General features: G+C 37.4%; 1 protein-coding gene and 1 long non-coding RNA gene across 3 annotated transcripts in view; both read left to right on the top strand.

Moving 5' to 3' along the window:
- Positions 1–25,746, top strand: part of RCAN1 (regulator of calcineurin 1) — a 41,639-nt gene that overhangs the window by 549 nt on the left and 15,344 nt on the right. The window contains exon 1 of one of the 2 annotated variants that reach the window (XM_049834939.1): positions 18,683–18,745. The exons of the other annotated variant lie outside the window; for it this stretch is intronic. Coding sequence (XP_049690896.1) covers positions 18,743–18,745 — 3 coding nt within the window. The 5' untranslated portion in view covers positions 18,683–18,742. Of the gene's footprint in view, positions 1–18,682; positions 18,746–25,746 lie in introns of those variants that run through there. 2 annotated transcript variants of the gene reach the window in all.
- LOC126053148 (uncharacterized) lies at positions 37–5,730 on the top strand. The gene is made up of 3 exons (XR_007510279.1): positions 37–1,834; positions 2,639–2,691; positions 5,222–5,730. It is a non-coding gene; the product is annotated as an uncharacterized LOC126053148 (long non-coding RNA).

Raw genomic sequence — 25,746 nt, 5'->3', positions numbered from 1 at the left:
CGGCGGGGAGGGGTGAGAGGCAGGGGGCGGCCCGCCTCCGCCCGGGTCTCGGCGGGCGCCTTGGTCTCCGTGGCCGCCCCCTGCCTCAGGAGGTGGCGGGCCGAGGCTGTGGCTCTGCGTCCCCGCCCGCTCTCCTGGCACGAAGCGAGCGTCGGCCGGGGGGGGCGCGGTGGCTCTGCCCCGGCTGGCCGGCCCCTCCGCGGGCCCGGTGTGTCAAGTCTTCCGCCGGGTCCCTGTCCTCGGGTCTGATGCAGAGGCTTAGTCCGGCGGATCCGCTGACCTGAACCCGCGGGTTAGGGCGGAGAGGTGCACAGACCAGAAGGGACACCCCCCCCCCCCCCCGCCCTCGACCACTCTGTGCGGGGCGTTGCGGTTGTGGTGCAGCGAGGAACAGCGGTTTGCTGCCGCACCCGAAGGCGTTTGGTGCGACGCGAGGCGATAGGCAGCGTTCGGCGGAGAGCCGGCGGCGTGGCAGGCAGGCAGGCGGTGGGCAGGGTGCCAGTGGGCGCTGAAACGGCCTGCCTACAGGCAAAGGGAGTTGTTGGGTAGCGCTTGTCTGGGTTGAGGACCGCTTTGTTTAAAAAAATAATCAAAACTGCTAACCGTTGTTCCAGAGCAGAGAAGGGTAACGGCAGCTGTCAGAGCAATACTTGTAAATTGTCTGAAGTAAATTGCAGCTCTAGGTGTAATAAGTGGACATACGTATTTCAGAATTGCTTCTCATGTTATCTGTGGCCTTCTTGATGAAGAAGGAATTCAAATCGGTCTTAATTTCTCATCCTTCTTTCACTTGTCTCAGACCTGGCCAGAATTAAAGAATGAGTGAAGCTAACTTTTCTCTTGGTTTTTATAGTTGGTTTTGCTATCAAGCTCTTATTTTTCTAGTGACTTCGATACTGAAGGAGACGTTTAGGTTTTAAACAGATTGAAATTGAATGAAATGGACTTGAAAAATTAGGCAATAATTGTACTGGTTTAAAATCCTATTAAAATGATTGGATGTCTCATTGTGGAAAAACAACTTAGAGTTGTAGTAGTAGTCCAACAGCTCAACCCAGCTTACAGTTATAATGCATTAAAAATGAGCTGGAAACAGGAGATGCAGCTGCATTGTATTCCGGTTACTTTCTAAGGTTATGTAACTTTTAATGGCAATATACTCTCGTATGGCTTCAGGCACCTGCAGGTATGATGGGAATGGCAACTTTATTGGGATTTACCTTATTTACTTGAATTCAAGTTCACTCCAAGTATGCTTAGGAAAACGCCTATAGTCAGTTCTATGTAGTAATAGTATTTTCTCAGATGGATTCTTATGACCTTGACATGCATGTTTTGAAACAGCAGTTAGGTGGATGATGACATAGATGCATATTTCCAGGCAAGACCAGGATTTATCTGAACACTTGAACCATTTTTCTGTCTTTCTGTTTTGATTCCAAAGAATCTCTGTCTTCAGACACCTAGTTTAGATCGGGACAAAGTCTTAAGTATCCTTAACATTACAACAAAAAATTGTTTTAACTACTTTTTTTTTTTTTTTTTTGCCAAGCACTGCAGCAGAAAGGAATGCAGATTACTTAAAATAATAACGAATTAATTTGAGGTTAATCATCTCGGCAGAAACCGTGCTATCTTAACCATGGATGACAGCATGCACAGTTACTGCAGCATAGCTGTTGCTTTTAAAATTTAAATTCCTAAGGCAAAGAATGGAAGAATTATCTTGAACTTGAATAAATACGTGTATCCAAGAGGCAAGAAAAATCCTTCTGAAAGATTTATAAATAACACAAAAAAAATGTTGAGGTGCTTGGGACCTTGTATAAATGTGGTAAGTGTACACAGATTTGTAATAGATTGAAAAAACAGCTTAGGTTTTTGTTAACAATCTCAGCCATTGAAACATATAATTTGGCTTCATTTAATACAGTTACAGAGATAGCAAGAGCTAACGCTTTAAAGCTGGAAATGTATGACTGCTGTGTAGGAAAACAGCAGATTCATGGACTGGATACATTTTTAATGTGTTCTGTTGGCCAAATGTCAGGCAGTTGCAAAGAGAGAAAAGGTGGGATGAGGCACTAAGGCTGGATCTCGGACTGTTTGGATGTGTGAAAGGTGGCTTCAGCATACTGCTGTTGGATGGTATGAAAACAAAAAGGTTATATTAGAAGTGGGGAAAAGATTAGTCTTCCATGCATGCATCCAGTTTTACCTTAGCATTTAATGATTCTGGTATCCAAGAAAATGAAGGTAGTTTGGTCTAGAGTGAGAATTTAGCATCTGAAAATATTTCCAAGATGATGATAATTTTAAAAGGCTATACTTTGTTAGGGAGTTAATTTTAAGAAAATTCACTTAGTTTACTATAGGGTGTATAGAGAAAAAAATCAAACTTGCTCTTATCAGTGTAGCAAACGATTGTGTGGAACTTTTTTCTGTGATGATAAAGGAATGAGTAAAGGTATTGTAAAATATAACATCACCAGACACAACTTTTTATAAATATTCTATGAATTTTGGTATGTGCAATGTGTTGTCTTCTGTTTTGTGAACTTTCTACTTTTTTTGCAGTGTATGTAACACTCCTAAAATACCTTGTCTACATAATTAGTGTTTTTTTTCTCTTCAATAGGCCCCTTAATAATCCTGGATTGCCCTATTTGAGGAGGGTTGTTCCAATCAAAGGTGAGATAGGACAGCTAGGTAACAGCTGGCAACAACTATTTCTATTTTGCCCTCCCCCTTCCCAAACAGTGATTTGCACTTGAAATGCTGGTTGTATGTCCCTGCTTTTCCTCTCTCTCTTTTTTTTTTTTAATTTTTTTGTTGACATGTAGGTGTCAGTTGAGAAAGCTGAAGAAGTTTTATTTGGTTTGAGATTAGTCTCTTAAAAATAGACTATCCTATCAAGTAAGGTTATAGTTCTAGTAAATGACAATTTGTTTTCTGCTTTATTCTCATAAGAATGAATGTGACTTGCTTAAATAAATACCTCACGGCTAGTTTTTCAATGTAAGTTCCACAATCTTCCAGAGAATGTTTAAATACTGACTCTCGAGTTTTTCTAAAGCACAGTTGGAAGAATACATATAGATTCTGCATCCTCTTTTGTTTTCACTGAAGTACAAGAAATTATCTTAAATTAAAACCCTGTATCTGATTTTCATGTTGGCTGATTACCTTGGAAAAAACGCTATTCTGATTTCCCAAAATGCCTTTTACTTCTAACCCCCAGCTTTTTGGTAGTTTTAATGTTGACTCTATGCTTGAGGAATTGTAATTCTTTCCTAGGGAAAAGCAATATTTCTTCATACAACATGCAGTTGAGTTTGATCTATTGTAACTGTATTCCTGTGTACTCATTTACAAAAAAAAAAAGTGTCAGTAGCTAATTACCAGAGCCAGCAATTATGCTTTTGCGTATTTCCAATCCTCCTCAACTGGTATTCAATCTTTAAGAGCCTTTTTTATGTCAGTAGAGGACACTCGGGTTTTTTTATAGAACTTGTACTGTCAAATGGCAAGTCCAGCAGGTGTCCAGCAGGTAATTTGCTTGCTCGTATCTTGTAATCCTGAAGGGATGTGGCATACTTCACTGATGACTTTAAAGTTCTGAGTACAGCCACAGGGGGGCTAAATAACTTCATTTATGCCCTGGTAGTCTCTTGCTAAGTAGGTTACCTAGGTCCGTTCTAACTGTCATGTTTCCATTTCAGCTTAGTTGTAGACAAGTATCACTCATTTAATTTGTGAAGAGTAAAAGAGGAACTTAAAGAGTACCTAGAAAGAATTCACCTTTGGGCTACTGAGAAAATAATTGTTTTTTAGGACTAGAGATGAGAGATTTTTGATGGCAGCTAACTTTCCTTATAACAAGTTAAATTCCTTAAATTACTTTTGAAGTATCTGTAATTGCCTTAATCTGCTAAGTCTGGCAAGTTACTGCAAACTAATGAATGTAGCGGAAGGTTTCTCCTAGTTAAGGAAAATTTACATTTGTAGGTAACTCTTGAAAACAGGCTGTTATATCATGATAATAGTTTTTCTCTGGAGCTTGCTAGGGAGAACTTCACTGAGAGTTGTATTTTTAAAGAAACTTGGCTGGATTGCTTTTAAGTGCACTAGAAGTAGGAGTGAGCCAGTCATCTACAGTAGTGTGTGTCCTCACATAACCTCCAGTGGCAAGCAAAAGTAGAACTGGCTGTGAAACAGTGTCTGTGATCATTTAATAAAAAAAATAATAATAAAAAATTATAATTGTGTTTGATAAGGCCTAAATAAGGTCAGAAATCTCTCCAGTAGTATAACTAAGAAAAAAGCAGTAATGGCAGGTGTATTGAATCTTGTTAATGATTATCATAGCTTTAAAATTCTATTCTTCCTTTAGCTTTATATAGTTTCAGTATGGAAAAAACTTTTGTGAACTGAAAATAAAGCTGTTGTTAAATGAGCCGTACTTTTAGAAATTTTTAATTGACTTACAGCCTACTGGAATAATCATGAGATGTTGAATGCCTTTCGTGGTTTTTTAAATACTTAGGGAATTACTTCTACTTTACAGGAAGTCTGTCAAATTTCTCAGCAGTATTTACAAAACTTTCTTTACAAAATAGTGCTTGGGTTTTCTGGTAATCTCTTCCTGTCTCAGTCGCATGCTTCATTAATCCTTTTACTTAAAGTTTGGTAATCCTCTTAGATCACATTTTAAAAAAATATTTTGAAAGTAAATTTCAAAAAGGTGAGCATTTTTACATGTTTATATTTTTGTGACCACAGCTCTGGTTTTGGCAAAATGTTCCCTAATGGGAATGTAAAAACTACTTAATGGTATCTGTACTTTTCTGCTCATATTTTGAAAGTTTTCATGCTTTCTCTGCCAGTGTTAAATCATTTTTTTGTGACAGCATTTATAGTTCTTTCTATGCTATTGTTTTCCAAAAAAGTCCAGGGTTAAGTTTGTTGTTCAAAATCATAGCCCAATAACCTGTTTTTACACTGAAGAGTAAAATGATTTATTAAAAAAAAAATTAAAAAATCGTCCATTATGAAAATTTTTGCAATAAAACTTCTGAAAGTATTTAGCTCCTCTACTTTCAGATGATGCAGATTTATTCTGCAGCTATTAACAGGTTAAGGCAGACTTCTGAGTGACTAGAAATCTGGAAGCCATATAGCTATAATGTTATGGCTGACGTAATAATTTTTGATGTTACAGCAGAGCATAATACCATCCTAATGCAGTTTTATGGCTCCTGGGATGCATCCAGTCTGCCAAGTGCACAAGCAGAACTTGATCATATCTCTGCATCTGAGGACAAACATGAACTCCCGAGAGTTGCTGGGATGCCTAACATCTTCAGTTTCTGAGGGTCTTTGGAAAAAATCTTTTTTTGCCTAAAAAGATAGCATACTTTATGAATAATGTGAAGAGTTCTAACACTTTATGCTGTATATGCATTCTGTATGGAAACCTTAGCAATAGTCATGAAGAGGTGAAATATCCAGAGAGTGAAGTTAGAGTATTCCTCACTTTGAAGACAAAAGTTATACGCTTTATAGACTATAAGTGAATAGAGATTTTAATGCTTGTAGTTTGCTTGGTGACGACACTGTCTTGGTTTTTTTTGGTCTATTCTTTCTATCCTATGCCTTAATAAGAAAATGTAATTAAAATATGAATATTGCTCTACATATTATCAAGTATTAAAGTTGTATTCAGTCTTAGTGTGTCTTTTTAAAGGATGGTGCCTTCAGTCTTCTCACTTGAGTAGGTTTTTTTTTGGCCTGTGAACTCGGAGTAGGTTTTCTAGTTGCTGCTTTCCAGTTCTCATGTGGGATGCTGAGATGTGATTTGAATAAATTTCAAATAAATAATTCAGTAAAATTCAAATCGCAAAGGTGATTTGAATAAGTTTTGAGCTGAATACTCTATTTTCAGCTGGAGTAGAAGGATTTGAAGAGACTGTACAGTATAAAATGTTTTAGTCAAGCAATGCTTGACTGCTTTTTTTCATATACTTGGACTTTGAGGCATTGAATAGTGATTTAGGTGGCTTCCTTTAACTGTTGTCCTCATGTTATCTGTACTTTCATGAGAAGTGTAACTAATACCATGGAACTGTAGTAGAAAGGCTGATTTCACAAGGGGAGGGAGAATTATTTTAATTTCAGTAGCTCTTTGTTGTGCTCAAGGCATTTCAGAGTGCATCATAACCCGTTGAAGCCTTGATAAAATCAGGTGCTAACAGAGAACCCTCATGCTGCAGCTTTCAGTATATTGATCTTGTTAAGAGGATGTATTTGAGAGCAGGTTAAGGTTTATATCACCCTTGGACCCTTTATAGGTCTCCTAGGTCCTATCAAAATACTTTTTTCTACGTCAAAAATCCACTACTAGTTAAGTCCTTAAAGTCTGCTGATCATTCTTCAAGCAAACAATGCAAATACCTTTATAAGTAGAAATAAAATGAAGTATATAATATTTATATAATATGCTAACATAAGCCATACATATGGGGTGAAAATAAGAGTAAGCAACAGTCAAATTTATCATTGTTTAGAAACAATTTCAGTAATGCTGCACAAGGTGGTTGCTGAGTGGCTTAAAAATACCTAAAAGTAAAACCAGATATTGTAAAATTGTCATTAATAGCATAGATATTGGAGATACTAACAAAAAATATTTTTGTATGATCCAATGCTCTAATCATTAGCTCAAAGTCATGAAAAAAGATCATAGGCAAGATCTGTGCTATAACAAGATTAAGAGCTTTAATCTTCCTGGAGAATCAAATGGAAACTTGGAAGAACTTTGTCTGATTTAAATCACTGTGCTCTGGTCACACCAACAAGTCTAGTATACATTAGAACACTATGGAGAACATTTCCTTATATTCTTTGCTATCTATCTTTCTTTTAGGAGCAAATTTGGCTTTGTTCTTCAGGAATACTGGCACATACATACCAGTGTAAAAAGAAGAATATGAAATAGCTACAGAATGTTAGATGTGATAACTAACTTGAAACTTATCCCAAACACCTCTCAGTAATATAAGCATTAATAAAATGATTATGATCAGCAATGACTGAACTGTTCTATGCACAATAGGTTTAAAATGATAAAAAGACAGTCATTTTGGCAGCAATCATACAGAAAGCTTAAATCTACAGCAGTTTGTCATTGAAATTGCTTATTCAGTTGAGCAAGTTTTAATAAGCAATGTTTATAAACATAAGTAATATTGCTCATTAATAAAGAATATGTTTTTTAATGTCATAACAATGTCGGAAGAACTGCAAATGGAAAATGAGGAAAATAATTTAAAAATGGTTACTCAAAGTTCATATATGGTACCTTAAATAGGAATGATATTGTAGTTTGGGTTTTGTTCTTATATGTGTGAAAACAGACTGGAGTTCTGGATGTGTAGTTTTGTTTTCATTGTTTTTTTTAATGGTATTCTAACAAAGATGTGCCACCTTCCTCAAATGGGATGTTAGGTAGTTTTAATTGGGGTTGGTTTGGGTTTTTTCCTCTTGGAGACGCTTCTTCAATTAGTGAGGAAAAATTAAGTTATTGTTGTTACTGATAAATAATCCGAGAGCTGTTTTGAAACCAATGTGGCAGGTAAAACTGAATGTGAAAGAACAGTTGGTGAAGCTAGGTAATGTTTTCTGTGAACTAATTCATAAAAAATGTAAGGTAATTCAGAAGCTGTGCTTTTCACTGAGACCTCAACTTGGTGAAACAAAAGTCTGACAACTGTGACATGGAGATTGTGGGTGTTTTTTTGAGTTGGGATTTTTTCCCCTCAAGATGATACAGCTGATTATAGAAGTATTTGAGGGATGGACCCAACTGAGACTTATCAGTAACATAGGGACTTCACGTTGTCTGTGACGAGAGGTTTCTAGACACCTTTGGCCTAAAAGCAACTAGGAATGACTTTATAATTAGTTACAGTTTTTTCCATTCAGATAGCCAGAACCTGTCCCCCAAGGGAAACTATTTTTTAAGTCTTAGGACATCATTCATGCAGTATGAATTATTGTAACCTGGCATTTATGAAGGATTTTCAGGTGCCTTTTAAAAACAAACAAACAAAAAAAACCAACAAACCCCCCTCACCCCCCAAAACCAAACCAAAAAACCAAACCAACCCCCCAACCAACCAACTCTCCCCCTCCCCCCCATCAAAAAAAAACAAAACCAGAAAACCCCACAACTCAGGCTCCATCACGTTCTACCAAAAAGTTGGAAGTGTAAAGGATTGTCATTTCCGTGAGAGAGGGGAGATGTGGGAGTGAGCCACTGTCTGGAATGTCTGTACTCTTTTGGTTTTGTTTTGGTTTTTTTTTTCCCCTCATAGAATATGAGGAAAAGTCATTGTCCTAGAATGTTTGGGACTCCAGGAGCCTAATATTAAAAAAGGGGTGAGACTGATTAATGCATAGTAGTATCTTATCAGGCACAGTGATTAGGGTGTAACTTAATCCTCAGAGTTTGTGAAGTGCTATTGCCAGGTTTAGATGGGAGAAGAGTGGTCTATACATACCTGGCTTTCTATACCTTTTGTCTCTTCCTCCAAGCATTTGTTACTGCCAGAGATAACTAGAATGGCTTTCTTCTTTTCATTAACTGTATGAGTCATTATTTATCACTGGTCCCACTCATAAAAGCAGAGCTACCAATACTTGTAGCATGTACAGTGAATTTAATTTACTAAAATGTAACCTCATTGTCCAAGATAAACTTTCCTCTTCACTTTCCTCTTCAGATAGTTCAGAAGCTAAGAGTTGGATTTGAATTGTTTTTCCTTTTTGAGGTTTCTGGTTTTGGAATTATTTTCATGTTGGCTGACTTCCTGGAAGGAACACACTCTTAGCTATTGAGCTGAGAGTACATTGCAAACCTAATGAGTTGGATTTTAGTTACTTGTTGTTCCTGAAGTACAAAATGTATTATGAAGATGCAACACACGCACACTGTGAACACCATAAACTGTGAGACAGTATATCTCTTTGATGGAACAGTGGTTTTAGGAGTGGTAAATGTGACCAAACTGCCCTATTACGAGAGTAAAGTAGAAGTGAGTTGAAAGTATTGTGATTAGTTTTTCCTGTCTATGTTCAGCCTGGCTGAAGGATGTTTCTGACAGGATAAGCTTGAGTCATTTGGCAGACAATTGGCAAGGAGAAAAATAAGGTGCTTTTGGCACTTGTCTCCTGGAAGCTCGTGAGGCATACGTAGAAACTGCTGTAAAAACTTAATGCTGTAAAAGGTGTATGTCCAGTCTTCTAGTCGTAAATGTGCTGGGTTGAATGTTGGTTTTGAGTGGGGATTATGGTGAGATTAGGATTGTTTGATAAATGGATTGATATATATGTGTGTCTGTATCACACTCTTTAGAAAAAAATTTAAAAAGATCTTGGTATCCTTAAAAATAGAGTCGGACTTTGGCTTTTAGGTGCTGTACAGGTGAGTAAAACAAAGTCACTTTATTTTTTTCATTGACAGAATACCATTCTGGAAGCTTCCCTGAAGGTTTAGGCCTGCTTTCAAAACAAGGGACTGTCTGGATGAAAAGGCCTCTTAAAAATCAGGATGCTTTCTAAATAAAAACTGGCTGAAAGACATGGAGAATTGTTTCTTTTTTTCCTAGAGGCAGTGTTTGCTTTTTCTGTAGAAATAGGAAGCCAGAGTAACTAAGCTGGTGAACTGCCAGAAGATGCAGGCTGTATTGCTATAATAAATTGGTTTTTTCCTCTTTCCAGTTCTTGTAGGTGAAGAAGCCATTCATAATCCATTTAGTTAAATACACATCCATGGGCTTCTAGTGAAAATATGAGAAATGAAGGGTGTAACCCAACAAATGTAGATAATGCCTGTTATGAAACGTGTTAAGAACAACTCCAATCTTTGATATTTCATTATAAAATTATGATAATTATTCAGGGCTGGTGGCTTTGCTAGGAAGCTGCAGTACTAATATGTCCATTAATACAGAAGTCTGAGGCTACTTTTAGTCCTGCTTTTTGTCTAAAAGTGGGAATATGTATGTTGCAGACTGGTTGCCCAGTTCAGGGAGGAGAATGAAATTAAATATGGGCAAAAGGAGGAAAGATGAGATAAGAACTAAAATGCGCATTTCTTGCAGGTTGTGATATTAAATAATAAGAGATATTTTCTTGGGTCAAGCAGAACATACATACTTGTGAAGTATTGCGGAGAAAGCTTGTGTGTGTGGCTTGTGTAAGTGAGATGGAATCAGTGGGAACTCTTGAGTTGTATTTGTCCAACTTCTAGGTATGTGGATACTTGTTTGCAGGAGGATTTTTTTTTTTAATCAATTTCCTGTAGTTAGACTACTTGGCACTTTGGCCATATCACATCAAGCTGATAGCAAAGATCGGTTGGCTAATGGAAACAGTGATTAAGGGCTTGAATTTTCCTGAAGCTCCAGGGAGATAGTGAAACAGCTGCTGTTGCAGGCAGTGGAAAGTATGAATAACTCTTGCCTGGGGTTGTATAACCAAAAGAATAATCGGATCAGAGACTAGGTTAAATCGTTGTGACTTCTCTTAAAAATGCTGTTAGCCTATGTGTTCACGGCTCATTACAGCATATAATTTAAGGACACTAAATAGAGCCCACCTATTAGGCATGAATAGATAAAGCTTTCACATCAGGAGTCAGATATTTTTCTTTTGAGAAAGGAGTGGGGGAGAAGGTCATTTGCCTGAGAGTTATAAAATAACTTTGAACACATTTGAAAAGTTTTTTTCCTTTGGTATATGCCAAGCAAACTAGTAACCTAGCCCATAGCAGATTAAGTGCAGTAATTCTTCACAGGAGACAATTTCAGGAGAGATTTTTCCTTAATTAACTGCTTGAGATGCAGCTATGTCTCGTTTCTTCCTTAGTAAGTTGCCAAAATAAAACTCCGTTCTTATCAATATTAGACTGCAATGATGAAAGTTTCTCTCTTCAGCGGGAAAAAAAGTGAAAACCAAAAATTTCTCTAGAAGGGGCAGGGGAAGCAGTGAAATGCAGAACTGTATTGTTTTCATCAGTGTTAATTGAAGTGTAAGTTCATAAACAAAAAACATTGCCTTGAATATTCAGGAATTTATAATGATTTCAGGAGTTATTTTCCAATACTCATCTCTTTTTCACCTTCAGTCAAAACAGATGTGTTCTTGCCATATAAACAAAGAAATTAAACACATCCTGAAAGCTCTACTGTTAAGTGCTTCAAAAGCTTTAAATGCCAGTGTTTTTTGTTACCAGTAGCAAAATTACCCTGAGGCATCTCTGATTAGGTCAGATGGTCATATGTCTATTTTGCTGGGGTTTTTTTAATGCTAAGATATTGCCACTAGCAGTTGAAGTACTTCAGCTCTTGTGTTGCTATTGTGTGGCTGCTGCAATGAAAGGGTTGGTTGCATAGGAAGCTTCACAAACTTTGCAGGCAGGTTATTGGACTGTTAAAAAGCTGGAATTGATTATATTGTAGTACGTTTGCAAATACAGGTTATATTAATTTGTTACAGTATCTAGTATGTCACTAACTTAACATGCCTGAGAAAATTATGGTATGTTAGACATTAACCTTAACAAAAATGCATGTGATTTAGGATAAAATCCAGACTCTTCTGTGGCTCCTTTTATTATCTTTATTAGTATATTTTTAAAATGCTTTTGAAATTTCTAGTTGCGCATAGTATATTCTTAGAAGTACAGTAACTGGTTGCAATTATATTGTTCTTCTGCTACCTACCCAGAACATTCTTTAAAAATATTTTGAAACTATCTTCCATTCTTCTTTCCCTGACTCCAGTGGAAATTTTCATTCTTTGAAGTTCACAAAAATACCAGCCAGCTTCTGAACAACTACTGTGGTTTTCTGAAGACTCCTGTTAGAGTATAATTTTTTTTCCTTGACTTTTGTTTTTCCCTTAGTCACAGAGAACGTGTCAGAAGATGAACACTGCAACTTTTACTTGCCTATGATAATATCTTTAATACTTAAACAAATACTGTTGTCACGCTATAAAGAACTAGCCATTAAAAAAGCCCCAAAATGCATGCTGTTTTTATACAGTTTCATCCTTCTTTCTAACTTTGCACTCCCTCAGGTAGTAGTTTTGGCATAATATAGTTGCATTTTTGTAATGACAGTAAGTAGTTAATTGCAGAAGTATTTTTCATTAAATTTTGTCAGGATTATGGCCGTATCTTCACTCATTATGACAGTTCATGTACCTGTCATAGCTGAAAAGCCACCATAACAGTTTAGAAAAATGTTTTGGGGACAACTCCTGCTTAACTTTTTGGAAATGACAGCTAAAGATCAAAATTAAAAAAAAATAAAAAATCGCTAAAATGCACATTCATGTTGCAAGTTTAAAAAAAAAAAGACAAAAGCCAAAAAGACAAAAGCCAAGATAATATCTAGGTTTAGTTTCACCTGTTCATGATCTTTGTCATTTAAAGGATAAACTGGGTATCTTAGGTAAAATCTGGCACACATATGGAGGCTGAATTTTAAATATAAGCTATATTAAGCACACTAGAGTGATAGCTGACAACATGCAGCAAAGCATATTTGTATCAATAGAAATGCCCCAAGCACCCACGTTGCTTTTAGGAAAACAGAAGCAGCAGAACTGAAAGTGAGAGGAGGAGGTTATTCCTGTCGTGTGATGAGGGAAGTGTTGATGAATTAGGCTACTGTAGAAGCATCCTGGCAACAGTGGACTTGCAATCTTGGAAGAGGCCATTCTTTCTGAGCAGCTGCCCTGTACTCTAGTGCCCTTATCACTGAGGCAGGGTCTGGCAGGCCTTTTGAAGGCTCTGAAGTGAGTGTGCCGAGTAGATAACAAGGTTGCAAGGATAGCTGCTGTGGGTTGTGAGTTGCTTCCAATAGCACAGTTCACAGTTTCTAAGAAATGCACCTTAGAATTGTCATCAGATTTTGCCTCATTCCTGGCATTAGGTTATATGTGTGTATGAGCTTGTCCAGTGTTGCCGAACATCACATTCTGGCATGAATGAACTGCGTTTGTGTAAGAGCGTTGCCTCTTTGTCTGTTATATTTGTTCCTTTCCTTCTGAAAATGCTAAGCATACTCTTAAAGCTGATGACAATTCTGAGATCTGTGCATGCTCAATGGAAACAAAATAGAAATTGCCAGCTTCTTTCTTGGGAATCTCTGAAAAGCTGCCTTCTAGATACCATAAATGACAGCAAATTTTAATTTGCTAGCTGAAAATAACAATGCCTACTAAAATAAACCTCTGACCCCATAGATGATGCAGTCCTGAAGGTGTGTTTGAAGCCTAAAAGATACACAAAATGTTTGCTAGTTGAAGTGAATTAACCAGTATAAAATTATGTGCAGCTACTTAACTCTTATGCACTGCTGTGAGTCAATTTTTTCCCTCCATAATGCACAGAAGTTCAGGTGTTACTGAACACCACACTGATTTTGAAGCTTTTATCTCTGAAAATGTTCTGAACTAACTTTTTATTTAATAGCACACTTCCATTAAGAATATTTTAGTGACTGTCTCCTGGTAGATTCTTGTAGAAGTCAGTGCAGGAAATAAACAGAAATACTGAACAGTCAAGCCCCGTTGTTATTTGCAATACAGGGGCGATGAAGAAGAGTCTTGTATGACATAGCTGGGACTTGATGCTATTTAGAGTCCTTTGGTCTGCAAAATAGATGATGACACTGGTGTCTGTTTTTTTTTTTTTGGAGGGGTGTTTCTTTCCCACAGTTAATCAGCTATTAAAGTTAGTTGTAGTAGATCCATTCTTTTAAATGCCATGGTGAGTAATGAAGCAGAAGGCATGTTATGCTTTAAAATGTAAAGTCTAATATCACTTCTAAATAAATAAATTTTAAAAATCCTAGATTATAGGAGAACCAGATGGAATGATAAGAATTAACTTCTGATCGCTTAGTGGTTGATAGTAAATTGGAAAGTAGAAGCTACATAAATCTGTGCATCTGTGCTGTCTTTGCTTCCTTGTCTCCCTTTTCTAGACTAAACCTGGTTTAAACTCCTGCAGCTCAGTGTTTGGGACCTATAATTTAACCATAATTATTAGGAGGGCAGTTGCCCCATCACCTTATTCTTAAAAATTGCCCAAGTCTAAGCTTTAGGTACAAGGTAAAAGATCCTCTGAAAGCTAAGTCACAGAAGAACAAAGGCCAGCTGTAACACTTCAGTGCTTCAAAACTGCGATGCGATACAGCCACTTATAGATAAGCTATTGGCAGTTTGTGCTAATGTCGTCCAAAAGCTGAGGTAGTGTCAGCGGAGGAGCCGAGGTCCCTTTCAGGGCCCTGCGCACCAGGGCAGCTCTCTGGTGAGAGAACCTGCTGCTTGTGGCACTGAGGAATTGACACAGTGCTGGGGACAGTTAACGTTGAGTGGTGGTGTTAGCTTGGAAGGTCAGCCACGTTCTTTCTGAACAGTTGGACATACCTAATAGGAGTAAAGGCTAGAAAGACCAAGAAGTTAGCTGTGTGACAGACCACAAGAGTTTGGGGGTACATAGTAGCTGGATATAAAAATCTAAAACCCAAGAATGACTGTAAGCAAATAAGTGCTGAAAAGTCTTAATGTGTCATCCCAACCAGGTCACCTTAAATCTGGAAGTGAATAATCTTATTTTTTTAATAGAATGGATGTGGGACAGCAAAGCTTACTCCTGAACGGACAGATCTGATTGTATTTACTTCATAATATATTGGAGCCTCATCCATATCAGACAGAAAAGGAATTACTGTAATTGCTACATCCTGCAGTTGTGTTTAATTACAGACAAAACAGTGTGCAGTAGAGCAATTTAAAAGATTCCTAGTTCAGCAGTGTGGGGTGGTTTCGTTGTTGGTTTTTTTTTGTTTTTTTTTTTTCTTCCTCTCTCTATAAGGAAGAACGTGCCCTGGAAAGCTTTGTTATTGCAAGCTGATTTATCTTTAATGTAACTGGTAGTTTGTGAGCCTCGAAACAGGCAGCTGACTCTTTCTGGTAGTTGACAATGTAGCTTCATAGCTTCTCTTGTAAATTCACAAGGTAATGATTTCTTCAGGGAACTGCTGGTAAGATTTTCTTAATTTTTTTTTCTCCCAACTTCTTTTTTCCAACACGCTTAATCTTTTCATGTATTTGCACATTACTGTTTAATCTCTCTTCCCCTCCTTTCCTTCCCCCCCCCTCCCCCCCCCCCCCCCCCCCGGTTGTTTTAAGTATCACTTTTTTGCTGACCTGGTTAGTACTTTGCATTGCATATTGTCTTATTTGAAGACTCTATAATTCTTTTGCATTTAAATCTGAAAAAACCTTGTTGTAACATTTAGGCTGCATAATGTAGAACTGGAAATGCTTGTTGTAAGCTCTTTTTTGCTCTGCCTGGCAAATTTGAAATGTCAGCTAAAATTTTCTGAGTTAGCTTTAGAAACAATGAAAGTAGTGCTTTCCTTAGAGGCTGTCAGAATCAAGTGACTTTGAGAAGAAGTGACCAGTCTGTGGTGGTTAAAAATGTAATGTGGTTTATGAAACTCTGACTTCTAAAAGAGTACCTGTTAATCATGCACAAACTGTTTTTATGAAGAACACCTGAGCACATTAGTATGTTTTCCTCATAGTCAAACTTGTGAAATAAAACACTTTATCTCCAAGCTTTTTACAGAAGTAGTTCAATTCATCTGGAAACAATGATAAGCCTTAACTGTTCACATGGGAAAGATGTCTTTATTTCTGTATTTACTTAAAAGCTAAGTATACAATAGTAGTCTTTCCTTTGACTAGGACATTGTTGTTGCAGTAACTTCATTAAGTTCCTTAGAAATACCTTGGAGAGTGGCATTAATAGCAAACAGACTAAGAATAGCTCAGGGCAGTGCCCTGAAGGGACCTGTCTGCCTTTCTTCCTTGGCTGGAGAAAAGGCATCATGGTTGTGTTTTCCAAAACAGGGTTTGGGGGACTACAATAACAAGTAAACAAATTTGAAAGCACTAGGGAAACCTGAGAAATTACATCCATGTTTAATATCTCACTGAAATGTCTTTAACCTTCACTGGGAAATAGGAACAATTTTATAACAGTGGAAACCTATTTTAATAGCACTGTTCTACTTATATGTGTGATAACCTGTGTTTCTAAAAATTGGTAAAAAATGAATAGAGCATAGAATGTAAACTCTATGGAGCTTAATTGGAGGTCCAGCAGAATTTGCCTGAATCAAGGACTGTAAAGCTCTCATCAAAATGAAATTTGTAAGTCATATTCAAGCCACAAGAAATTTGAGCAGTACTTTGTTAGACTGTCTGGGAAGGGAGGAATTGGGTAATCAATTGCCCTTTTAAGCAGGAAAGAATGTCTGGTGAGAGAAATCAACCTGATAGCCTTTGAATTGCACAGAGGCAGCAACCCAGATATAAATAATGTGATATGATGTTACATGTAGTTTCACTATACCCAGAGCTTATCTGCATACTGAATAAAATTTAAGTTCCCTTAAATTTCTTAATGAAAATGGGAGGAGATGAGGGTCCTGGGAACTACTTTGAAGACTCATTTGTTTAAGTAGTACCCTCCTGACTCGGACTTCATCAGACAGAGGGTAACCAGAACTTTGATCAAGTACTGAAGTCAGCCTCACTGGTGTGTGCTGTGTTGAACTGACACCACAAGGGATTTTAGAAACCAGTTGGGCAAGTACTTTCAGGGAACTTGTAATTATTTCACAGTCCATCTATGTAAACAAACTCTTTGTAGTGTTGTGACTTCCAAGAAAAGAACAAACTTTTAATAGAAGATGCAAGTATTCAGAGAGGCTGTTTCTAAATTTCCTTAGGAAAAAAAATAATTAAAAAAATCCCCAACAAAATCCTGTTTTTTAGGGCACGTAAGGCTGGAGTTCTAGTAAATGGGGATATATAGGAAATGAGTGAAAAGTATGCATATGTTTCAGTTTTTTCATAATATTTTTTGGGAAAAATAAGCATTGAAAATAAGCATTTAGATTTCTCTTCAAAATTTTTAAACAAAATGAAATTACACCCCCCCAACCTACCTTCTTTCCCGGTTTTTCAAGACTTATGTCTCAGATGATTTGGCAGAGAAGGTTTCCTCAGAGATGCTCCTCTTAAGAGGCCAAATAAATTTCTCACCATGTGGAACATCATTTTCATCTAAATCTTGAACCAGGCTAGTGTTTATAATGACCACCCTTCTATAAAGAAGCAAGAAGAATTGTTTGGGAAACTCCAATTCTGTTTATGAGTGCAGCTATAGATTTGGGATTCAGATGTATATACTTGACTGTTTGTTTTCTCTTCCTACATACACACTGATAGAGGATAAATGACCTTCTATTTAAACTCGGTAGCCCTTTCTGGGTTGATGGAAAGGGCATTAGATCTGCTGACAGCTCTGTTCTTTGAGGCTTCTTTTTGCAGGAACTGTTTGTATTTTCACTGGACACTAATAGCCTCTGCCTTTCAAGGTTGCCATAAAGTCAAATTGTTGTAACCTGTCCTCATAGTCAGACCTTCAGTTGTATTAAACAGGTGACTTTGTATTTCTTGATAGTTTCAGGGGTTTTGTTGTATCATTTTGTCAGTAACATCAAAACAATGATAAATCCCTTCTAAGAGGAGCTTACAGCTAAGGACTTGATCCTCCTTTCATTTAGGAAAGTGGCAATGTTATGGCATTAACTTTAACTGGGAACACAGTCAAGACATAGTGATGTCAAGATCAGGACGGGCAAGAGAGGATAAAATGGACTATTAAAGGATGTACTAAGTCTAGTTACATGTTGAAGTAGAACTGTGTGTAAGCCTGGAACTTGTTTTCCTAAACAAGTGTGTGCATGTTTGCCATGATGGCAGTTATTCTGGGTATAGGAGTGCTTAAGTTAATAAAATCGTATTTGATAGAGTGAAGTCACTAAAACAAGCTGTTTGCTTTTAGAGTCTCAAAGATTCACAATTAGAAACTAGACAATGAGAATATACTACTTTACATACTGTGCAGACTTTGTGAAATGTTTTCCAGGAAAGTTGAGTACAGCTATGAATCACTTATGGAAAACCCAGTGGAATGAATTAGTCGAAGAAATATTTGAGTGACCACCCTTTGCCTTCTGCTATGAGGAAATAGTGCAGCTTTCCATGATTTTATACAAACCATGTGGCATAAATAAGAAAAGCTATAGTTAGAATAGCAAGCAATTACAGCTGCTGCTCTTTGACTTTCTCATAGCTTTCTAAAAATGTTTATTTTGAAATAAATATGAAATCTAATATCAGACAAAAGGTGTGGGTATTTTCGGAGAAATCTTCAAATTTTTGAGATGTTCATGGAATTTCTCTACTTCTTACCTGAACCTGCCTCTTCTACCTGTGTTTTCCTGCTGGCATAATTTAAAATGGGGGGGGGGGGGGGGGGGAGGTGGGGTGCATTTTCACTCTGTCTTCTGAAACTTACTTGTCTTCTCTCCTTTGACTGTCAGACTTTAACTTTCAGGGTAACAGCTAAGCAAAGTAAAAGAGTGCACAATTGAAATAGCTATAGAAATGGAGGCTTCTGCGTCGGTACTCCACATTTTAACATATTTGATAATGTACATACACATTGATTACTGTTGTTCAGAGGACTGGCAGAAAACGGTATCTTCGTATGCAGTAAATTGGCCAAATACTTCTTTACCGGATGGTAATGAATATTTTTTTTTCATGTTACCAGTGTAATTATCAGCCAAGTTCTACAGTCTGTTGTGTGTTTCACCCATGCAAATGCATTGAAGTGTGTGAACTTCCATGCTTTTTGCACTGGCAAGTGTGATCTGAACAGTGTTGACGATTATGGCATTACAAGACTAAAAGGGTATATTAGAAATGCCGAAAAAAGTGTTTGGGGAGAGGGAGTACAGCTTTCAGTCTTCCTTGGAGCAAATCCTGCAGTAGTTCTTGTGACACGGGCTGTTGATACAAAAGCCTAGGGGAGCTCTTGGTGTTTGGAAGGGAGTTGCTTGGACTTACTGACAGCCTTTCACAGATATGAAGCTGTGAGTATTGAATGACTGACAAGTCTCACTTTTTGCTGCTTCCTCTTCCTTGACAAGAGCTGGTTCTGCCAAAGACTATTGCATCCAAGTTCTTTTAGGGGGCTGCATAGGAAGTTGGTTTGTGTTTTGGTGTTTTTTGTTTGTCTGGTGTTTTGGTGCTTGTTTGTTTGGTTTTTTCTTTTGTGGGTAACAGTTTGTGCATGGATATATTCTTGATTAGACTAGTTAGGTCTAGGGGAGTAGGTTGAATATTTTGTTACTTAGTAAATGAAAACTGCTGCATTTGCTTTTCCTGTTCAGCTATACTGAACTGTGTCTTGCTAACTTACTGGGTTATTTTTGAAAAAGGACAATGCAAAGGAATGGCACTTAGGCAACTTTAACTTTGCATTTCTTTGGAAAGTGGATGGGTGCCTCCTTTTCAGTTAAATACATCTGAATGATAAGAAAGGGCTTTTAAAAGTTAATTCTTAGCCATACAAGATACCATTGAGCTGAACACTGTCCTCCCCTGCTCTGTATACAGAATCAAGCTTGAACCCATCACTGCACTTTTCCATCCATTTGAACTCTTTTTTTCTTCTCAATTTTTGTCCACTTTACCATGCCCCAGATAGCCACTCGTTAATTCTTTCTGTCACTTCTGGCCTTTGCACGCTCATTCTTAAAACCAAAAGCGCGCATACTGGGCCAAATACACTTCTCGGATTTACATTGCTTGCTCAGTATGCATTTCAGCCATCATGTGAACGTTAGGAGGTGGTCCTTCTAAATTATCCTTAGCCCCCACTCATTCTTAACTTTTGTTTTGAGCTCTGGAAACTCCTGGAAAACCAAGACAATTCTTTTTCCTAAGGTAACTTCAGTGATTTTTATTTTGAAAAATCTTACTATAGCATGTGGATTAAGTGAGCCCCTAAAGCCTGCAAATTCCTTTGTACATATTTCACATATCGTGGAACAAACATCTGTCTTTGCATTTGTGTCCTTGGCTGTCACCTTCTACAAAGTTCTGAATTCTCCCTTCTTTACATCTTGCAGCATATGCTGATACTTGTTCTAGGTTGTCTGGAGGCCCACATAAGCTGCCTGGCTGGCTTCTGCCAAGCAGAATAGCTAACAACAGAGATCTGCATGCTTCTTCCTTGGTCTTCCTACTCTGCCTAGTCTGATATTTTCACACAACTCTTTATTACAAATGTTGTCCTTTAACTTTTTATCTGAGTATCATACGTGATTGAAACTTGCGAAGAGGCTCAAGACAGTCCTTATTTTGCCTGCTGTCTGATGACTTTGAGAAAACTCTCCCTATCACTTTAAGGGACATTTTTCTTTTGTGGATTTATACTTGCATGAAGGAGCTCTTTCAGAGTAAAACACAATAAACAATGCCTTTTTTCCAGATCATTCTTAAAAGGATTAAGTAATGTCCTGAGGAGATTATCCCTGAATGATGTCTGAATATAGGGTTATAGGCTCTTAGTAATCCTCCAAGTGAACACAGAGTGCTCCTCAGAAATTCCTAACCTTTTAAGATGCTATTTGCTAATGACTGTTTTCTGCTTTCCAGGTGAGAACAAACTTCATGGGCTTTCTAACATACTTCCTAGGTTTATAGCAGTCATAAATAATATTTGCTCTGTTTTTGTGTTTTTCCAAAGAGATGCCAGCTACTCTGGACTGAATGGCTTGTAGCTCCCAAGTGCAGGATAGCTTTGAGTTATAGATGAGCGGGAAGAAATTCTATTGCTGATCAGGCTTTCAGGTGGCGTTATGTGAATTGGTGATAACTGACCACCATGGTTGCTCAGTTCAGGTTGACGCCTTTGTTCCAAAATGTCACCTCTTGAATGTCACCTCTCTGAAGTAGAGAGGTTTCATGGAGATTTTTCTGTAGAGGGCTCCGTTCTTTCCTCAGCAGGTTTATTCATGATCAGTTTAAAATGCTGCTTTGCAGAGGTGTTGGAGTATTTGAATAGCCTCCGTTTGTACAATCTGTCCATTCAGCCTGACAGAATGCTATGCAGTTCTTATTTACTTGCTCTGGTTTTGCCTCTTATTAAAAATATTTTTTTCAATGAAACAAACTTAATTAAACAGAAGTTGTTTATCTCTTCTAAAATGCTCTCCGTATATAAAATCCTAAGATACTTTTTTTAATAAGTCTACTATTCTATTTAGTCACTGCCATTTTGTGAACTTTTGGATGCTAGTTTTTAGGACTTAGAAGTCATTTTTTCCAGGTGGAATGGTGTTTTCAATATGAATAGAAAAAGTTGCCAGTAAATGTACTATATGAAAATGTTTATTTCCTTCCGGAATACTTGAATGAGGGCAAAATTGTAATCCATTTATTATGGATCATTTGAGTAAATTCCTTGCAGGAGTGGAAACATGTTGAAAAAAGACTTTAAATTTTGGAATATACTTGCCATATTAAAAAGTTTTCTAAATGAGTCTGGTTGGTTACTCAAATATTCTGTAGTGGAATTTCCAAATTACCACTTTTATGTTACCAGTCAGTGAACAGGAATTTAGTGTTTAATGCTTGGAAATGGAAGTGTAAGTCATGGATTTTTCCAAGGAAGGAATAAGCACAGTGTAGGTATTTATTTTTCAGATGGTTGGCTGGAAAACTCTCACACATTGAATCTGTAAATAGCCCCTCTGTGATAGAGCACAGCTCTTTATATTCTATTTGAACATGTGTAGGCTACATAATGCAAGCATGACAACAGTTCATATATTTTAAACTCCTATTAAAAAAATCTTCAAAGAGTCTATTCAGTGAAAACCCAGCTACTTTCTTTCTTGGCAGTGCTTTTGGAATCTGTGTTTAAAAAAAAAATCATCAGTGGGTTATTTGAATCTTTTTTTAATCCCTCAGTGGAGTAATTGTGGAGTGGATAGCTTCTGTGTGCAGAGAAATGACTGAATTCAGCACTTGGCTTCATAGAAACCTCGCTGACGTCCATAGCTGATGCACACTTTTGTGGTCAAAACTCTGGATCCCTTGGCATTATGGCTTTCTGCTGAAAAGACGTATAGCTTCAGGGTACAGTCTGTAGTTTCAGACTTCAAATAAATGTTTGTAATTGCATTAAGAACTAATTTGAGTAGGATTTCTTCTTTATTCTCCTTTTGAAATAATAGCAATAGATGCAGGTAATCTGGAACATTTCTTTTTTCTTCTGTCATGTGAAAAGCTGTTGACTTAAGATCAAGAAAATTAGTAAGTTAACTGGCATTCACTGGAGCAAGCCTCGGTTGCAATTCACATGTCTTTAATAGGTGAAATTTTTAAGTGAAGGGAGAAGAAATAAGGTTAGAACTTTAAAGAATTATTGATTAAATGGTGAACAAAATTGTCTTACAGGTTTTGGAGCTCCCATGAGGAAAGACTGATTGACTGTTTCAAACCATTCTCCAGAATTTTTTTATTCAAAAGAAAGTGCTCCAAAGTTGCTGTAGAATAATCAGAGTGTAAGGCAAGCCAGTATGCTACTTCAGCAAATGTCATCAAAGAGTAATAATAGCTCTTGAAGATTCCATCAGCTGTACTCCATCTGTGAGTGGGAGTAGTCCACAGAATGACACCTGTGTATTATCTTTGGGTGTAAGACTATACCCAAATTCTCAAAAGTCTACCAGAGTAATGTTGAGAAACAGCTTCTGGGAGGAGGGACCACCAAGACCACTGGTTTGAATAAAGGTAGCACCTTGCTGTTATGTTGCAGGAGTAAGTAAAGTATTTATTGCAGTGATGGCCCAAGCTGCCTTTTTTTACTTTCATTATCCTTGAGGAGTGTGCATCTGTTCTGGAGAAACTCCAGATCACAGAATTTCAAGACCTTCCAGTAGGAAAATACAGGTGGAACTGAGGAGTGAATCCTGCTGTGTCCTTCCCTACTTATTACTGTTTTGTTTAACTAGCTGTAGTGAACTGATTTGGTTTCCCAAATGTGATCATGGAAGATTTAACTGCAGCTCAAAAGCTCTGGTTCTCTTTGAGTACAGTCAGATAGGAATGACTGGGTTTCCACCATCAGATGTCATTTAACTTGTTCTTAAATTTTTGCTTAACATGTTATAGATGTCATATTGCAATGCACTCTGCAGAATCGAGGAGTAGAGGTAATGGTGCAAGTCATACCAAAACACAGGTTGGTGGTGTGCTCCTAGCAGCCTCCAAAATCATCAGTAGAAATGACAGCTGGCTTCAGAGTTTTCTTACATGAAAGAATGTTGGAACTCCTTGTCTAACCAGTTGATCCAAAATACCCATCAGGAGATCCTTGGCCATAGGTCTGGAAACCACTAAAATACTATCTGACTGTTTCAGAACAGATTTTCAAACAAAACCTTGGTTGCTCAAAGAAAAGGTAGTTAGGCTTCTTGAATTGGTTTATCTGAACCCTTAACATGCAAAGATTCGTGCTGTATAATGGTAACCCTTGATTTAGGTGTTGAGTAGGGAATAAAGATAAGCTGACACAGATTCATTCCTTTTGCTTTTTCTCCTCTGTACTGACCTTTTATCATTATCTCCTTCATTATCTAGAATGTACAAAGTGAGATAAAAATATCTTGACTTTTTTTGGTCTTTTCAGAAAAGTTTCGGTGGATATGGAAGCATGTTGAACCAAAAATGCCACTTGCCTTTTAGCCCTGCTGTGATGATCAGTGTGTGTTTCATAAAGCCAGAGCTCCAGACATATTTTTTTCCTCAAGCAATATTTAAAAGACTAGGATGCTGACATCAAGCTTTTACTCTAACAAACATGTTATAAAACATGTGTATATATATTTAGAAGACATAGTCTTTAATATCTGGATCATGACCCTGCCCAATCATGTCAAAATTTAGTTCTTAAAAACTAAACCTGTTTTGTAAAATGTATTGTCTTCATCAGTGTACTTATACATGTATATATAAAAACAGATCACAGCTTACTGGCTTAAGTTTTTTAAATCGTAAACCAAATTTAGGTTCAGTGTTCTGTTAGTGCTTTTCATTTATGTTGTGGATGCTGCATCTAGCTCCAGGGTGGAAGGCAGGAATTTTGAAAGTGTGTGCTTGCTACTGGAACACCTGGATATTGGGGAGCTTTGACCACACTGGCTTCAATTTGATAGGGTTTGAATAAAATACTCTGAGTTGTGGGACTGGATTGTGACACACTGCTGGATCACTTACTGGGGTGTTCTTCCCTCTTACCATGAGAGAGATTTGGGGAACTTGGTTTCTGTGTCTTTCACTCTACATCTGTTCTTGTAAGCTGTCATGATGTGATTGTCTTTATGCAAGAAATTCCATTCCTCACCACTTCTTGTTTCAGCTGCTGAAGATGGTTCTACTTATGCCACTGTCAATGTTTAAATATATCTAGGTTAACACTAAAGGCCCATTTCTCAGAAATTTGGTCCCTGTTCAGTCTTAACATGGTATCTTTTAGATACCAGTGTACAAGCCCAGCACCAACATTTCCTCAATGCCCATTAGCTCACCCTAAAGCATGGGCGATGTGTAGAGGCAGCATCAGAGCGCAGCGCTCCAGCTGTGGTAAGTGTCAGAATATGTATGACACGCTTAAAGAATGCATGAATCCAAATCAAAGTATGTGCCCTATCCCCTGGACCTCTCCCTCTGCTGAATCTAACTTATAAATAACTTTACAGCTGTTCCCTCTTTACAAAACAAAGTGTTCATCTTCAGAAGGTGCCCCCTTGCTCAAGAAATAATTATCTGAAGGGCCGTTTTTGTTTTAGTAGCAGATGTGTATATCATGTCTTTTCTTTCTTTCTTAAATTATTTCATCTTGCAAATCCACCTATCTGATAATTACTGTCTAGATTATTTTTTTTCCCATGCTGGTATTCAAATAAATAACCTTGAAAAGGTCAGATGGCTGATGATTTTTCCTAGTTACAGTGGTAGGAAGAATACCTCATGCTTCCTTTACTTCATAGTTACACAGTGCTTATGAGATACTACTTTCTATCTTGGGGGGTGCAGGAACTTTTTTTTAAACAAAGAACTTCCTTCAATTCTGCTGTAAATAGTTTACAGATGCTTTTTCTATAGTATGCAAAAATGGCCTATTAACACATTTTGATTTAAAAGCCCTTGTTCTTTTTTAGTTCATAATAAATATAGATGATCTTTGGAGAATTTTCCTGTCTTTCCACTTTTTTAATCTCCACTCTGAGGAAAGGATTTATATAGATACCTACATTTATAGAAACCTTCAACAAGTTTAAGTTAGAAGAGTTGTTTAAGGATTTCCTGCCCTTCCCTTTCCATAGTTAGCCTTTTCCAGTGTGGCATGTGCACCGCTTCTGTGATGAGTTACGGACTGTGCTATTGTCCCTGCCACCCTTTATTTGCCCTTTCTGCCTTAAATAGAAAGAAATAATCAACACTGCAACTGCATCTGGCCATGGGAATGATCTTGTTTGTATTTGTATTGGTTAAAGGTTATCATCTTGGTCTTTGGCTTTTTATTTTCTGGGGTTTTTTCTTTTTTTTTTTTTTTCCTTGCATCTTCCCACCCCCCCTGTAATGGATCGAACTATAATATTGCTGGAAAGTCTTTTTCAGGTATTCTCCTATACTTTTAAGAAGCATCTTGATGAAGTTTCTTTTGAT

This window comes from Accipiter gentilis, chromosome 32, assembly GCF_929443795.1.
Source record: "Accipiter gentilis chromosome 32, bAccGen1.1, whole genome shotgun sequence".
NCBI lineage: Eukaryota > Metazoa > Chordata > Aves > Accipitriformes > Accipitridae > Astur > Astur gentilis.
The sequence above is the reverse complement of the archived record's forward strand: the minus strand, read 5'-3'. Positions and strand labels throughout refer to the sequence as shown.